The 16526-nt window shown below is 51.7% G+C and overlaps 1 protein-coding gene across 1 annotated transcript in view; it reads left to right on the top strand.

The window, feature by feature from the left end:
* The window catches only part of KBTBD12 (kelch repeat and BTB domain containing 12), a 44338-nt gene extending 36226 nt beyond the window's left edge, over positions 1 to 8112 (top strand). The window contains exon 5 of the mRNA XM_022562567.3: positions 7880 to 8112. Coding sequence (XP_022418275.1) covers positions 7880 to 8061 — 182 coding nt within the window. The 3' untranslated portion in view covers positions 8062 to 8112. The remainder of the gene's footprint in view (positions 1 to 7879) is intronic.
* Positions 8113 to 16526: the final 8414 nt, after the last annotated feature.

The following is a 16526-nucleotide window of genomic DNA, read 5'->3' as shown; positions in this document are numbered from 1 at the left end:
CTCCTCTTCAGTTCTTTAGCACATGAATGGCAGTCGACAGGAAAAATTTTAACACTGTCTGATAGTGTTCTCAGTGTGGGTTAGTGTTACACAGAGAGGGCTGTCTCCCTTGTGGTGACAATTAAACGTAATGGGGTAGGTAGGCTAAGGGACTAGATGGGAGTGGGGGGGTTCCTGCACCCACTTGAAGTGATGAAGTATCAGCGAAATAGTCTGTTAAAAGTTACTGTACTCCTGGGCTTCCCTGGTGGCGCAGTCATTAAGAATCCGCCTGCCAACGCCGGGGACACGGGTTTGAGCCCTGGTCCAGGAAGATCCCACATGCCGCGGAGCAACTAAGCCCGTGTGCCACAACTACCGAGCCTGTGCTCTAGAGCCCGCAAGCCACAGTTACTGAGCCCGCGTGCCACAACTACTGAAGCCCGCGTGCCTAGAGCCCGTGCTCCGCAACAAAGAGAAGCCACCGCAGTGAGAAGTCCATGCACCACAACGAAGAGTAGCCCCCGCTCACCGCAACTAGAGAAAGCCCGTGCACAGCAACAGAGACCCAATACAGCCAAAAATAAATAAATAAATATTTTTTTAAAAAAAGTTACTGTAATCCTTAGAACAACTACCAAAAAACAAACTGTACAAAGAAGAATGCTTAAAAATTCAAGATAAATTAAAATGGGATATTTAAAATATTCACATAATCCAAAAAGAAGAAGGAAAGGGGAAACAGAGGAGCAAAACATAAAAGAAATAATAAAATAGTAGACCTGAATCCCAGTGTGTTGATGTTTACATGAAATACAATGGTCTTTTTTTAATATATAAATTTATTTATTTTTGGCTGCGTTGGGTCTTCGTTGCTGCGTGCAGGCTTTCTCTAGTTGTGGTGAGTGAGGGCTACTCTTTGTTGCAGTGCTTAGGCTTCTCATTGCAGTGGCTTCTCTTGTTGCGCAGTGCCGGCTCTAGGTGCACGGGCTTCAGTAGTTGTGGCTCACAGGCTTCAGTAGTTGTGGCTCGTGGGCTCTAGAGCGCAGGCTCAGTAGTTGTGGTGCACAGGCTTAGTTGCTCCATGGCATGTGGGATCTGCCCGGACCAGGGCTCAAACCTGTGTCCCCTGCATTGGCAGGCGGATTCTTAACCACTGCACCACCAGGGAAGTCCCAATACAGTGGTCTTTATCAAATCATTTCACCTCACAGACCTTCCACTTGCTTAATCTCATTTTTTAAAGTATTTTTCTTAAGAAAAAGAAAATAAAAAACTAATTTTCTCGAAAGCACCATTTCCTATTTGAACTCCTGTGTATCTTGAAGGGTAAAACACATTCTATGTTTCTTATAAATAAGCCCAGGGAATTCCCTGGTGGTTTAGTAGTTAAGACCCCACGTTCTCAGTGCAGGGGGCAGGGGTTCGATCCCTGTTCAGGGAACTAAGATCCTGCGCAATGCACGGCACGGCCAAAGCAAAGAAAAAGGCCCAGAATACTCAGAAGTTTGTTTATAGTCATTACTTGGGATGCCAGTTACCCCTTGATCAAAAGTGATTTTGTACATCCATTCCTTCAGTCGGTGGAAAATATAAAATCTCTGATTAATTAATTGAATTTCCAGACAGCGGAAGACTGTTTCTGTGCCACGTGATTTGACAGTACGCTGATGTACCGCAGGGGGCTGCAAAGGACTCCCCCGCATCCTAACCTCGTTCACAGAGGCAACTGCACATCCTCAGACGGTCGTGTGGCTTTGGTTCTGGTTTTGCCCAAACCGGGTCCCTCCTCTAAGAGGTGCTCACTGCGGTCGCGCCTTGGTTACACTCATCACCCTCTCCTTCCTGCTTGAGTGGGGGGCAGCTGTATCACGCTTTTTGCTCCACCTCGCTACAGAGGGTAGGTAACACCCCCGCCTGAGGACAAGCCCACCAGCTGCACAGGCCAGGTCAGCCTGTGCTCAGTAACCCGTTTTATGATTTATGATTGACTGACATACCTATTCATTCAAAATGCAATGGAACTTGACATGGCTCATAGAGAGGCACACGACACAATAAGATAGAAATTAAAATAAATCAGGGGGCTTCCCTGGTGGCGCAGTGGTTAAGAATCCGCCTGCCAACGCAAGGGACACAGGTTCGAGCCCTGGTCCCGGAAGATCCCACATGCCGCAGAGCAACTGAGCCCATGCGCCACAACTACTGAGCCTGTGCTCTAGAGCCCACGAGCCACAACTACTGAGCCCATGTGCCACAGCTACTGAAGCCTGCGAGCCTAGAGCCCGTGCTCCACAACAAGAAAAGCCACAACAATGAGAAGCCTGCAACTGCAACGAAGAGGAGGCCCCACTCGCTGCAACTAGAGAAAGCCGGTGTGCAGCAACGAAGACCCAACGCAGCCAAAAAAAAAAAAAAAATCAGGAAATGGGATGAAGGGAAAATAAAGACATATACACACCACTATGTATAAAATAGAAAAACAACAAGGACCTACTGTACAGCACAGGGAACTCTTCTCACTACTCTACAATGACCTATATGGGAAAAGAATCTAAAAAAGAGTGGATGTATGTGTGTGTATAACTGATTCAGTTTGCTGTGCACCTGAAACTAACACAACATTGTAAATCAACTATACTCCAATATAAAATAAAAACTTTTTTTAAAGAGAAAAAAAAAAGCAAGCCAGATGGGGGTAAAGTCGCCAGCGCTCTCATGCACTGGCTGTATGAGGTCCACCAGTTCATCTCTGGTCCCTCTAGAGGCCAGAGTTGAAAGGACCACACGCCCAGCTACGGATTTGCAGTGTCCTCAGAGGGGAACAAACCACTGCTAGAGGGGCACAGCTTTTAAACGTGGAGAATTTCTCCCCGTAGCCTCATATAGGGCAGTGAGAAATGTCCTCAATTATATTTCTGTAATAAATAAAATGCAAGTCAGCATTTCACCGAAGAGCACGTCAGAAAAAAAAACTCTATAAGGGACTAAAAAAATATCCCACGCTTTCAGTTTTCTGACAGTCTCACTGAATTGAACGATGAGATCTAGACTAAGGTGGTGCTTCTCAAGTTTGTCTACTGGAGGATATCCAACAACAGGGAGCAGCCCTAAGGCACGTGGGGCTACAGCTGAGGCGTCTGCCACACTCACAGCATGCCTTTGGCATTGTCATCTTCAAACGCTTACGCGAATTCTTTATTTGCTTCGTATAAAATAACGTTTTCAACTGCTGACCCCTGGAGGCAGCCGGCCTCAGGGAGTTTCCTGACTCCTCGAGTGAGTAAGATGCTGTTGCATTAAGTGTCTGTTTTTGGAGAATCAACTGAACTGAAACGAGCTGACACTGAATTCGGCCACCGGTTTCTTCTTCCTTGTGAGAGGACAGCGTTTCAGGAGCCCAGGCTCACTCACACACACGGGTAGGTACACAGCTCGCTCTCTGAGCTCCGTTAGGGACGGCCCACCGCGGTGTGTGCCCTGTCAGGCGGCCCTGGCGGGAGCTCGGATCCCCGGGGTGCCTTCTTCCTGAGTCCCCGGCCACACCCAAGTCTGGGACGACTCAGTACACTCTCCCCTTCCCAGTCAAGAAAGCTCACTCATTACCTTCTTCACTTCTTTGGCACTAATGCAGTAACTTTCATTCCATGTAAATTAGAGATTTCTAGGAAAGATGGTAATACGCATACATCGTTTAAAAAAATACGTCTCCCCAATAAACACTGAAATGAGCGAAAGGAAGCAAAATTAATGAAGAAAACTCCGTCTACTCTAAAATTTTACAAGCCCCATCCTGCATTAATTTAAATAAACACATTGCAAGCCTTCATCCAGCTAAACCAAAACAAAACGAAACAGAAACCCAGGTGTGGGAGTGGTAAAACACATGTTGCAAGACACCGGCAGTAAAGGAGCCAGAGAAGGCTCCTCCACCTCAACAGGAGGACGGGCAGGAAGAGGAAACGGTCGTCCCGGAGGTCTGCCCCTCGATGGGCGGCCCCTGGGTCAGACCCGTCAGCCTCGCGCCGCCAGGGCTCTGCGGGGAATGGTGGTTTCCAGCACTGACGCCTGCCAGCAGCCACAGCGAGAAGGCCAGTGGCAGGGCCACCCACACCCCTCTCGGCTGCCCTCAAGCTGCCGAGCTACCTTCTGTCCAGTAAATCCCCACTTTGCTAAAGCCGGACAGAATTCGTGTCTGCTGGTGTCGCCAGGAACTCTAACAGACTCAACAAGCATGATTCCTTTTGCACTTAACAACACAGCTCAGAGACATATAAAACAGAAACTACACAAACCGGAAGATAAATGGATAAATCCTCAAGACCTGCATGGACTTTGTGACACCTGTCTCAGAAAGTCACAGACCCAAAAGATTTTTTTAAAAAAAACTAAAGGAAAAAAAGATTTTGAGCTTCGTGTCTACGTAAGTTCTTAATTTAAGCTAATTACAATTAAATAAAAGTTAAAAATCAGCTCCTCAGTCTCACACTTCAAATGTGTCTAGTGGTTTCTGTACTGGACACTGCAGATTACAGAACATTTCCTTTATCACAGAGTTGTACTGGACAGAGCTGATATCAAGAAGATGTGGTGTGTATATATTTCTATTCCATGGAATATTATTCAGCATAAAAAAGAAGGAAATCCTGCCACTTGCCCCCCAAGGATGAACCTGGAGGACATCATGCTAAGTGAGACAATCCAGACACAGAACAACAAGTACCACGTGATCTCACTTGCAAGTGGGATCCAAAGTAATCCAACGCACAGAAGCAGAGCGCAGAAATGGCGACTGCCAGGGCCTTGGGGGAGGGGACATGGGGAGACACTGGTCAAAAGCTACAGACCTCCCGCTATAAAGTGAAGGCGTTCTGGGGGTCTAATACATGGCTGGTGACTCTAGTTAACACTGGGAATTCCCTGGCGGTCCAGTGGTTAGGACTTGGTGCTTTCACTGCCGTGGCCCAGGTTCAGTCTCTGGTCAGGGAACTAAGATCCTGCAAGCCGCGCCACGTGGACAAAAAAAACAAAAAAAGTACTGTATTGTATACCTGAAATTTGCTAAGTGTTCTCCACACACACACACACACACACGCACACACACACACACGTAACCATGTGGGGTGATGGGTGTGTGAATTAGCTTGATTGTGGTGATGGTTTCACAGCGTGTGCACATCTCAATCATCACATCGTGTACCTTAAATGTATACAATTTTTATTTGTCAATTGTGCCCCAATAGAGCTGGAAAAAGTAAATACTCACTTCCATACCTAATTTTGTAACATGTTCCTTAAAGAGGGCCTCCCAAGTCATATAAGCTTTGGGTCCCACAGAGCCTGTCTCCTCCTGCCTTATCAACAAGCTGCAGGAAACACAGTCCCACCACGTCCTTCTTCATTCGGAAGGGCTCAGTGGTCTCGAGCACAGGCTTTGAGGATCGCAGATCTGGGTGGGAATTCCGGCTCTGCCACTTCTAGCCGTGTGCCTGTAGGCAGGTCCTCTGAATCTTAACCCTTAGTCTGAAAACAGGGGTAAACTGGTGCTTGCCCCACAGGGTGATGTGATATAACATCTCAGCGCACCCGGCTCACGGTGAGCACAGCACACGCAGCCCACCGTAAGCACACAGTGAGTGTCAGCTATGACTATTTTTTGGTGTTTTTGGAGTGAAGGTTCATTCAGGAAATGCAGGTGAAAAAGGGCATTTTCAGACAAACAAAAGATGAAGGAGTTTGCCGTAACAAGACATCCCCTACAGTATGTACTTCGGCATAAGGAAAACTGACCCTGATGAAAAGTCTAAGATGCAGGAAAGAATGAAGAGCAATGCAAGTGTAAATACGCAGGTCATTCTGTGAGCATTTACCGTACAGAACAATAATAATAATGTCTTTCAGAGTCTACAGATAGAATGAAAATGCACATCAACAAAGGCTAATAAATTGGGAGGGAAGTAAATATAATTAAACTATTCTAAGGCCTTCCAAGAGGATGGTCAAGGTATTGCTTAATCAGATCTTGGTAAGTTGGGTGTGCAAGTTTTAATCTAGGGTAACCCCCACCAAAAGAATAGAAATGGGGGTGAACTCCCAGGAGATCCAGTGGTTAGGACACAGTGCCTTCACTGCCGGGGCCCAGGTTCGATCCCTGGTTGGGGAACTAAGATCCTGCAAGCCACACAGCTTGGCCAAAAAAAAAAACGAATACAAATGGGGTTTATAATTTCTGAATCAGTGGAGGAGAAGAAATGGAATGATAAAAAACACTCAGGGGCTTCCCTGGTGGCGCAGTGGTTGAGGGTCCGCCTGCCGACGCAGGGGACACGGATTCGTGCCCCGGTCCGGGAAGATCCCACATGCCGCAGAGTGGCTGGGCCCATGAGCCATGGCCGCTGAGCCTGTGCGTCCGGAGCCTGTGCTCCGCAACGGGAGAGGCCACAACAGTGAGAGTCCCGCGGACCGCAAAAAAAACCCACTCAGTCCAAAAGACAGCATTAAAGGAGAAAAGAACGAGTGAGACAAGGACGGTTCACAAATGGGATGTTAGATTTAAACCAAAATATATCAGTTATTGCATTAAATGTAAATAGACTAAATGTTCCAGTTAAAAGTCAAAGATTATCAGAATGTTCTTTAGAATTGTACCTTTGCTAGTTATGATATTAGTCAAAAGAATTCTAATGGAACTTATTCTAGAGTAAGAGGGTCAATTAAATGATAAATTTATAAATGATAAAATTTGTATTCACTTAATAACAGACTCAAAATGTGTACACTAAAAATTGACAGAACTAAAAGGAGAAATAGACAAATCGATAATCTTAGTGGGATAGCTTCACACAGCTCTCTGAGTAACAGACAGAACAAGCCCACAAAAAGCAGTAAATATGTAGAAGATTTGAATGACATGACCTAATGGACATATATGAACAACTATAAAACCCACATCCTTTACAAGCGCACATAGACCATTTTCAAGTATTGACTGTTATATGCCAGGACAGGGCACTTTTCCATACATTATCCCCTCTTATCATCATAAAGTTGTGAAACAGTCGTCTGGGCTGGAAATCTCCCATCTGCCCTCCCAACCCACTCACCCCTTCTCTATCTTACTCTGTGTCCTGCAAAGCCGACCTGTGTGGGCTGCATTCACAGGCTCCTTTCCCCTCTGGCCTCTGGTTGGGTTTAGCCAGAATTGTTGGGAGAAAGAAGGGTAGAATAAGGGCATTTGTTCTCCCCACCCCTCTGCGGGGGCTGCCGGGAGGGTCCCTGGGGATGGCTAAGCTCCAGGCAGCTGCCCTCTCCAAGTTGCTGTTCCCACCCCTTCCCCGCGGCCTTCCAGGTGGCAATGGCCCAGCTGCTCTTAGTCCTGGGGGCTGTGCCATCCCTCGTGGGTCTTCCTAAACGCTACTCACACCTTTCCAAACTCTCTTAAATTGCCCAGTTAGACTGTGCCATCTGTCTCCTGCAAGGACCCTGGCTGTATCCCAGCATCCTATCTGCAGTTAAGGAAACGTAAGCTCAGGGAGGCCAGTGACTCACACGAGGTCGTGAGACCTCCTCCTACAGGTGCAGAATTAAGGACAGTCTCCCCCCTTGCTGGCATCTTTAATAAATCGTTAACACGACCCCGGCACACCCCTTCCACTTGAGACAACAGTATGCCCTGTCAGTGTGTCTGAATAACTCCTGAATGTGAGTGGTCACGTGGCCTTTCTTGGTTTCTTAAACATCAGGAACACTGTGTCTTCCACAGTACAGTATTCAGCTGTTCGTTAATTCATTTCTGCTGCATAATACCTTTTAGAGGAAGTTGTTTAATAGCAATGATGACCTCTGAATTTAATACTGTGTGATATTTGATATTTTGTTCTCCTCCTTTGCTGTTTTTCAGATCGCCACGAAATTATCTCCAAAGAGATATTGGAGCTGGACCCCTGGGAGAACCAGTGGAATGTCGTAGCCGTCAACGCCCTCATGCACGACAGCTATGATGTCTGCCTGGTGGCAAAGAAGAATCCCCGCGACCTCGTCCCCCCACCTTCAGAGTCAGTGGAGGAGGGTGGGGGGCACTGAGGTCTGTGTCTCTGTGGGACCCCCAAGGTGTCTGCCAAGGAGGCACTAGGGATGGAGAGCCCACAGCATGTGTGGGACGTGTGCATTGCATGCGTCGTGACCCGGTGCAGAGCGGCATGCGCTGGGCGGTGCAGGGGGTGTGTGCAGAGTCCGCCCTCCGGTACCCAGGCTTTGCAGTGTCTTCCCCAAGCTTGGAGGGTAAGGATGGAACCGCCTGCTTCACCCACAGTTGAGCATAATCAGAAAACAGCCACTCCCAAAATATAATTTAGGGATGACATTTAAATAACACATAGAAATCCATCTATTTTACTTACTGTCTATGCTTCTGGAAGCCCAGTGGATTCAAAGAATGCATTTTGGTAGCTATTCTTCACCAATTTCCCAGGAGTTTCACATGCACAAGGCTCTTGTTTAAGCAGGAACAGTCGGTAAATTCCCTAGAGCTTTCCCAGGGGAAGACCATCCTAGACTGAGACACTTTCTTCAGTGCAGAGCTGTGTAACTGTCATGACCGCTCCCCGTGTCCCCAGGTTCCAGCTGCTAACCCAGGCAGGAGGGGACAGATCCATGGAAGCTGGAGCCAGTTGGAAACCTGCTTCTGCCACCACAAAACAGGACCAGTCAGACCCAAGGCGAGCTGTCGCGAGTAGGCTAGACTCTCAGAAGGCAGGGCCACACCTGTGTCTTTGCAGGTGTACCCCAAGTGCCCATAGCAGTGCCTGGCACATGCGTGGGTCTTTAGGTGGCCAGCATGGGGATGCCCCTGCTCCAGCCACGTGATCACAGTGGAAGCTGCTAGTTTCCCTGGATGGGGTTGGGGGGGTCCTCGTGGGAGGGCCGTGACTTTTCTAGATGCACTGAGTTCGGGATCTAGGCTCTCGTCCCAGCTCTGCTTCTTAGCACGCTGCATGATCCTGGGCAGCCCAGCCTTTCTAAAGCCTTATTCTCCTCCCGTGCAGAATGGGAAGGAAAGTGCTCCCTAGGGTTGTTGGAGAACTGAGTGAGGAAGCGCTGAGCACGGTGCCTGCGAGACGCAAAACAGGAAGCGTTCTTTAGCTGCTGATACTTTCATTATCATTATCGTCGTAATCAGCATCCCCCGAAGCACAGTGCCCAGAACACCCGGGCTTGGCATGGCATCTTGGGGTTCCAGGGAGAGATGTGCATGGGGTCTGAGATTGCTCTGAATCCCCGGCCCCTCCAGGTCCAGGTGGGGTACGGATAACCCAGGGTTTCTTTTCGGCCCTGGATGCTGCTCCTCTGAACCGTATTGGTAACTCTGCCCTCCTGTTGTTGGATAGCGTGAGAGATTCTGCCTCAAACATTTCCCTGTCTTCCCTGTTCTCACCTTAATTGAAGGCTGTCCCAATGTGGCATGGGAGGACTCATAAAACTGGGACTGTCTGCTAGTTCTGTTCCTTGTGAGACAGGATGGTTAGGCGCTGAGCAGGGGGCACAGGGGAAGCGGTCCGGATGCTGGCAGAAGCTGCAGCTGCCAGTCACGCCGGCTCAGTCTGTGCTCGTCAAGGAGGCGTCACTGTTCTCACTGATTGACTTTATAATGAGCAAATGCTCTAAAAATGAATATTAAATAAAATGTCACTGATGGAAGGTCGCTTTCATTTTGGTTTTCGTCCTGCAATTCAATGTAATTTTCATCTGAGGAGGGGACGCTCAGCACCTCCTGGGCAGGAACCAGAGTCGGGGATGACCAGCCTCAAGGACATCGGGAGCGAGGCCCAGAGGCCAGGACGTGTGAGGTGGGCAAGGGCGGGAGGGGGTGCGGTTCCCAGGGCGGCTGAAGCACCAGAGGAAGCCGAGGAAGCCAAGACAAGGAGATGGGGCCACAGAGAAGACCCCCAAGGCCACCCCAGGAGCCCGGCCTTGGTGCGTCAGCCACACGTCTCCCGGCGAGGAAGTCCTTTAAGACCGTCCCCCACAGTCCAGTGTATTCGAGTAGGGTGACAGCAGACACAGCGGATGGGCAGGAGGCCTCGCGGGAGCCCGCGTCTCAGCTGAACCAGCCCCATAGCAGTGGGAGCCGTGCAGGGCCAGTGCAGCTGGAAGGAGGGCATCAGCAGTCTGCCGCGAGTCAGAGTCAGAGATGACGGAAGTTTGAGCACAAGAGCACAGTGGGTCAGCCAAACCGAAAGCCCAGAAAATCTTTCCAAGGGTGGTGCCCCCTCCACCAGGGGTCCTTAGAGAGAGCCCCAACCGGATGGCCTATGCTGTCCACCCCAGGCCCTGCTGGAGCACCAAGAGAGAATAGCTGAGGGGTGCACAGTCAAGGCGCCCCACTCCCCCGCCAACACCACACAGCCCGCCGGGGGCCCCGGCTCTTCTTGTTCCCAGCTCACTGGCCACCGCAATCCCGCTCCTGTCTCCGGCGGCCAGCTTAGCAGAACACGTGGACCATCCAGGGAAGGAGACATAAGGGAGCTCTATGGAGGCGCTTCGGGGAGAGGCCTTCTTGCTCTTTGACAGACGTGGAGAAGACGACGTGGGCTCTTCTGCTGAGACTTTTCTAGGCTGCGGGGCCCCTGGAACTGCAGACTGCGCTGCCGTGAGGAGCGGGCTGCAGCTGGTCCAGAGAGCCGGGCGGGATGGGGGATGGGAAGGCCCTGGTCCTGGGCGACACAGCAGAGCCACAGAACGAACCAGCCACAGGACTTCCTGCTAGACGCTCACTGTTAGGATAAATGTTCCTCATTGTTCAGGCTGCCTGGAGTTACTTGCAGCCTGAGATTTCCGAACGATACTCGAGCCTTCCTCTGCCAAAGTCTCTTTTTCCTGGGATGACACATGTCACCTCTGCCAAAGGGGAGGGCTCAGCCCTGGTCCCTGGGACGTCTGGTGATGAGGTGCTTCGGTTCTTGCAGTGAGGAAAGGTGTGCACGCCTGGTGAGTGCCCGTGGTTCACGATCCCGAGCCATTTCTTAGCTATCTCTAGGATATTTCTTTTCTCTCTGAACTTTGACGTTGTTGATTACTGCATATCCCACCCACCACCTGTTTTTGTAAATAAATTTTATTGGAACACAGTTATGCTTACTGTGTACGTATTGTCTGTGACTGGTTTCACACGGCAACAGCAGGGCCCTGGAAGTGCAGTAGAGACCTCTGGCCCTTTCAGAAAAAGTCTGCCAACTTCTGGTGTATTCCATCAAACTTTCTTGAGGAAAAATACTGAGCTGAGGGACTATGTAAATTATAAAAGAATATACATGCATCTTCCTCTATTTTTACATATATAACATTTTACGTATATATGAACATATATAACATGGTTCCATTCCATTCTTCTTTTATTCAATAGTGTGCTTACAAAGACTATTCCATACGCTCTCCCTTTTTAACAGCTACATAGGATTCCACCATTGATGCAGCATAATTTCTTTAACAAACCACCATGCGGTGGATGTTTCCGCTGTTTCCTCCAGCTGTTCTTTTTTTTTTTTAATTTTCTTGGCTGCACCCTGTGGCATGTGGGATCTTAGTTCCCCGACCAGAGATTGAACCCACACCCCTTGCATTGGAAGCTCGGAGTCTTAATCACTGGAGCACCAAGGAAGTCCCCTTCTTCCAGCTGTTCTTTGAAGGGGACTCCATTCTTTGCTTTAGGCTCTGACACCAAAGTCCAGGCTGGGGGCTATTTAGGAGGTGGGGTCTGCATTGCACTTAGGTTCTCTACAGAAGCTCAGGAGCGTTAGGGGTGGATGCAGGAGCCTACCTAGCCGTGCTGTACGTGGCCTCAGGCCACTTAGAGACAGGACAGGTAGCAGCCACGTCGTCGGGGAACAGACCAGTCTCCTGCAGGCGGGTCTGAGCTGGGCAGGGGGCCATCGGGAGTGAGCGGGCAGGGGGCACCGAGAGGACACCCCTGGCAGGCTGTGCCCATCCTGCAGCGCCAGAGGCTCAGCGGTGGATGGTCTCCACCGGCCGTGGAGCCCAGGACAAATACACGGGTTGGAAAGAGCTAACAAGCTCCAGTTCCAGGCCAAACATGAGGCTTTTCACACCAAGGCCACCAGTTTCAGATCGCAGAAAACCCCACTGAAGGCTTGTTGCTCAGCCTTCCCAGTGCTGTGGGTCTGTAGAGCGACATTCCAAAAGGGAAGTGCGCCAGTGCAGGACCTGCAGCCTCTGAGAGCGTGGACCAGGGAGGGGCGGGGGCGGCCCCCAGCTCTGAAGAAACCACTCTCTCCCCTTCTCCACCTCTGCTGAGCACACACCAGACACTGTCAGGTTGTCGAGAATAAAGCAAGCGGCCACCACGCCATGGAGGGATTGCTCAAAGGGAAGGTGGTCAGCACGTTCTGAGCGCTTTTCCAGAGCCTGGCCCTGCTCCCCATGCGGTCACATCCTGGAGGAGAGAAGAGACCTCAGGGACAGTGAAGTGACCTCCTGTGAGGGGCTGGAGTCCAAACCCAGCTCTCCAGGCAAGCACGCAGCACAGCCCATCGCCGCCAGGTGTCGCGCTGTCTCACACCTGCGTGGTTCAGAAGTCCACGGAGGGTCTCAGGGAGCCAAGGTCAGGGCGTTGGCAGGATGCGCTCCCCTTGGAGGCTTTGGGAAGAACCCACGCCCCTGGCTTTTTCAGTCTCTAGAGGCCACTGGTGTTTCTTGGCTTGTGGCTGTTCCTCCATCTTCAAAGCTGACAATCCATCTTCACATCTCCTCCTCCGACACCCCCCTTCTGATCCCCTCCCACCGGTGAGGACCTGAGATTGCGCTGGGCCCACACAGATATCCAGGACCACCTTCCCATCTTAAGGGTATCTGACTGGCAATTAATTCCCCTTTGCCATCAAAGGTTCCATGGGTCAGCATGCACACGTTTGGGGAAAACCATTGCTCTGCCTACACACCATCTAACACGTAGGATTGCCCATAAAGCACATCCGTTCACAGCCTGTGTGGGATTTCACGTGGATACCAAGGGCCGGGGCCACTGGGACACAACAGCAGGTGTAAATGCAGGCGCTGTCGGATGCCCCATAACATCCCTGTGGGGGACAGTGAGAGGGAAAGGCTTCCCTCACCTGCGGAATGACCTGCGGGATGACCTCCATTCTGCTCTAACAAGGGCCACAGATTCAAAGAAGTAAGGTGACCACTACACATGAGCCATCACATAAGTGACTCACTTCTCTGAGCAAAGTGACACTAACTGCTGGGGCAGCCTGGCGCGGGTGGGTTGGGGGGAGTGGTCCTGGGGCCAGTCCGCGGGGCAGGTGACTGGCGGGCTTGGGCGTGCTGGATAGATGAACACGACGGGCATTCCAGACCCAGGAGCAGCCTGTGCTGAGGCCCCGCATGGGGAAGGGTGTGGTGGGCAGTGTGAGGGCAGGCAGCCGCACTGGCCAGGCTGAGCGGGCCCGGTCACCATCCTGGGGTCCGGTCATCCCCTCCTGGGGTGCCTACCCACTCCCACCCCCACGCCTTCCCCGGCTGGCATCTCCCAGAGCCTCAAGGAGCTGAGACACACGGTCGGTGAAGCAGCTCCTCCCCCTGGTGGCTGGACCGGACAGTGTTCCTGCCAACAAGGCTGCAGCTGGGAGCCCTGACACCAGGACACGCTCCCTCCCTGGGGGCCAGGGAGCCACCTGCAGGTGCAGAGCTGCTCGGACATCACCTGGATGGCTGGGCTCAGGAGAAGCTAGAACCTGGGACAAAGTCCCTTAGGGTTGTCTACAACAGGGAACAGAAAGAAGGCCTATGCCTACGAACGGGTAAGCAAAAAAGCTGGGAAAATGGGCAAAGAGATGAACACATTTCACAGAAAGGGCGCCTGGACTGGCCAATAAACTATGAAAAGGTGCTCGACCTCTAGGATCAGGGAAGAGCAAGTCCACCTGGAAGAGGGACCACTTCACGCCCTCGTGGGCAGGAGCGGAGGCAGTCCTGGGGGCGCTGTGCTGGCCCCGCGGTGGATGGGCAGGAGAGGCCCGAGAAGCCCCTACGGAGAACAGTGTGGCGTCACGGGCTCAGGCCCCACCCACCCTCCTGGAGGCCGAGCCGGCGCCCCCCCTCCCCCTGCCACCAGCTCTCACCGACGCTCACAGCACTGTTCCTGCGATGGGGGTAAGGAAACAAACCAGTGCCCTGGACAGGAGAAAGGACGAGAGTCCAGGTACAGCTGTGCTCGGAAACCCCCGCGGAAGTGAAGCAGACCAAACCAGAACACAAGTCTGTGTGGACGAACCTCAGAGACAGAGCACCGAGTGAAGACAAGCAGTGAATCATCGATTCTGCACTACGCCACGCCGTCAGGCTTAAAACACACGAAAGGACGCCGTCTGACTTAGAGAGCCAGCTGTGTGTCGTAGAAGAGTAACAAGCTGGGTGGAAGGACTCCGCCGACCGCGGCTGGCGGCCGGGAGGGAGAGAAATGGGGTGCAGGAGGCCTTGGGGGCCGCTCACCCGAGCCCCACCATGGGCCAGCCAGCGATGTCAAGTGCACCCCGACACAGACGCTCCCGACGTTTCCTTTTCGGTTCCCTTACCATCCTCCCTTCTGTGTCAAGGACAGGTCCCCGTGGGGCGAGGACATCTTCACATCTCTCCAGCATGAGCTAATCCCCCCTTACACCTGGAAGACCGGCCTTTCTCAGACAATCAGGCAGATGGGGCTAGAACCTGAGGAAGCACTCGTGGGCTGGGGGATTCCCAAACTTCAGAGTTTAGAGCAGAAGTTGGCAAACTTTCTCTGTAAAGGACCAGATAGTAAATATTTCAGGCTTCGTGGGCCAGATGGTCTCTACCGCATAGCCTTTGCTGGGTTTGTTTTGGGGCTTTCCCCACATCCTTTAAAAATGCAATTCTCGCACTGAAGCCTGTAGCTTTACAGAGACCACCGGGAGGGTGTGTAACTCAGAGGCCTAGGCCCCATCCCAGACGCTCTGTGTCAGGAAGTCCGGGGGAGGCCTGGGACTAGGCATTTTCCTGTGCACGCCGCCTCCTTCTCCACCCCACCCCTACCCTCCCTCTCGCTCCACCCCACCCCCACCCCCACCCCCCGCAGACTCTCCTGCAGGGAGAGGCTGTCCCCGTGGCCACTCCCGTCAGTCCCCTGGGACCCCAGGAAGGCCCACGATGCTGGAGTCGCCCTGGTATGGGCCTCCTGTGCCCTCCAGACCTGGAGCTCCTTGGGGGCAGGGACCAGGTCCAGTCACCTCGTGCCCCAGGCCTATCTGGCCTGGCCCATAACCGGCCCGCAGAGGCAAATCCCGCCGCCCCCAGGCCCCGCAGTCGGCCTCCCCTCACTCAGCTCACCACCTCCCTCCTGTGGTTCGTTTTTCTCCTTCCAGCCCCACCCTGCCCGTTTTACTCCGTCTCATCAATCTGTTCTGCCTCGGCCGCAGAGTCGCACGAATTGTTCCTGGGGATGCCAGCCGGGGGCACCTCTGAGCAGCAATGGGAGGAGGGGTTTGGGGCCCAGAGACGGAAGTCATGGCTGGGCTGGTGCAGCCCAAACACTGCATCCTCAGCTTGCAGAAACACCTTCCGACAAGGCCAGGTCGATGGGTATCAAAAGAATTCCCTGGCGGAATTTCCAGCGAAGGAAAACATGCCTTGGCTAAGCAGCCAAGCAGATCATCGAATGAAGACAGAAACAGGCAAGCACAGTTTGTAACAGTTTTATTGAGATAAAACTCACTTATCATAAAGGTCACCCACTTAAAACGTACAACTGGGTGATTCAGTGTATTCAGAGCTGTGCAACCATCGCCACAACCAATTTTAGAACATTTTTATCTCCCCAGAAAGAAATCCCGAGGACAGAAGGAAACAATGGGTAAAAGACACTTGGGATTGGGGCGTTAGGATGAAGAGACTTCACTGATCACACATCTCCGCTCCTCCTCGTTACTCTCTGATACAAACAGGTACTGTCTGAAAACAGCCTATTCGTGCTCATTAGAAGAAAAGAAACCCCACACCCTTTAGCAGTCACCCCCTCATTTCCTGCACCACCCCCAGCCCCGGCAGCCACTAATCTGACTTGTGTCTCGACAGACTGCCTCTTCTGGACACTCTGCACAACCCGTGGTCTCCTGGGACTGTCTTCTTTCACTTAGTGCGATGTTTTCGGGGCTCACCTATGTTGTAGCAGGTCTCGGTGCTTCACTTCTTTTTGCTATCCATTGAATGGATGGACCACCTTTATTTACCTATTTTTATTTTTATTTATCGCTTCCTTATTTGATGGGTTGTTGCCACTTTTTGACTCTCGTGAACAGCGCAGCTGTGAACATTTATGTACAAGTGTCTGTTTGAACATCCCTTTTCCATTCCTTTAGGCATTTTTTTTTCTTTTCTTTTTTGGGGTACACGGGCCTCCCACCGTTGTGGCCTCTCCCGTTGTGGAGCACAAGCTCCGGACGCGCAGGCTCAGCGGCCATGGCTCACGGGCCCAGCCGCTCTGCGGCATGTGGGATCCTCCCAGACCAGGGCACGAA

This window comes from Delphinapterus leucas, chromosome 10, assembly GCF_059928025.1.
Source record: "Delphinapterus leucas isolate spDelLeu-1000000601 "Yukka" chromosome 10, BTC_Dleu_Yukka2, whole genome shotgun sequence".
NCBI lineage: Eukaryota > Metazoa > Chordata > Mammalia > Artiodactyla > Monodontidae > Delphinapterus > Delphinapterus leucas.
Note: the sequence above shows the minus strand (reverse complement) of the source record. Positions and strands in the feature narration are given on the sequence as shown.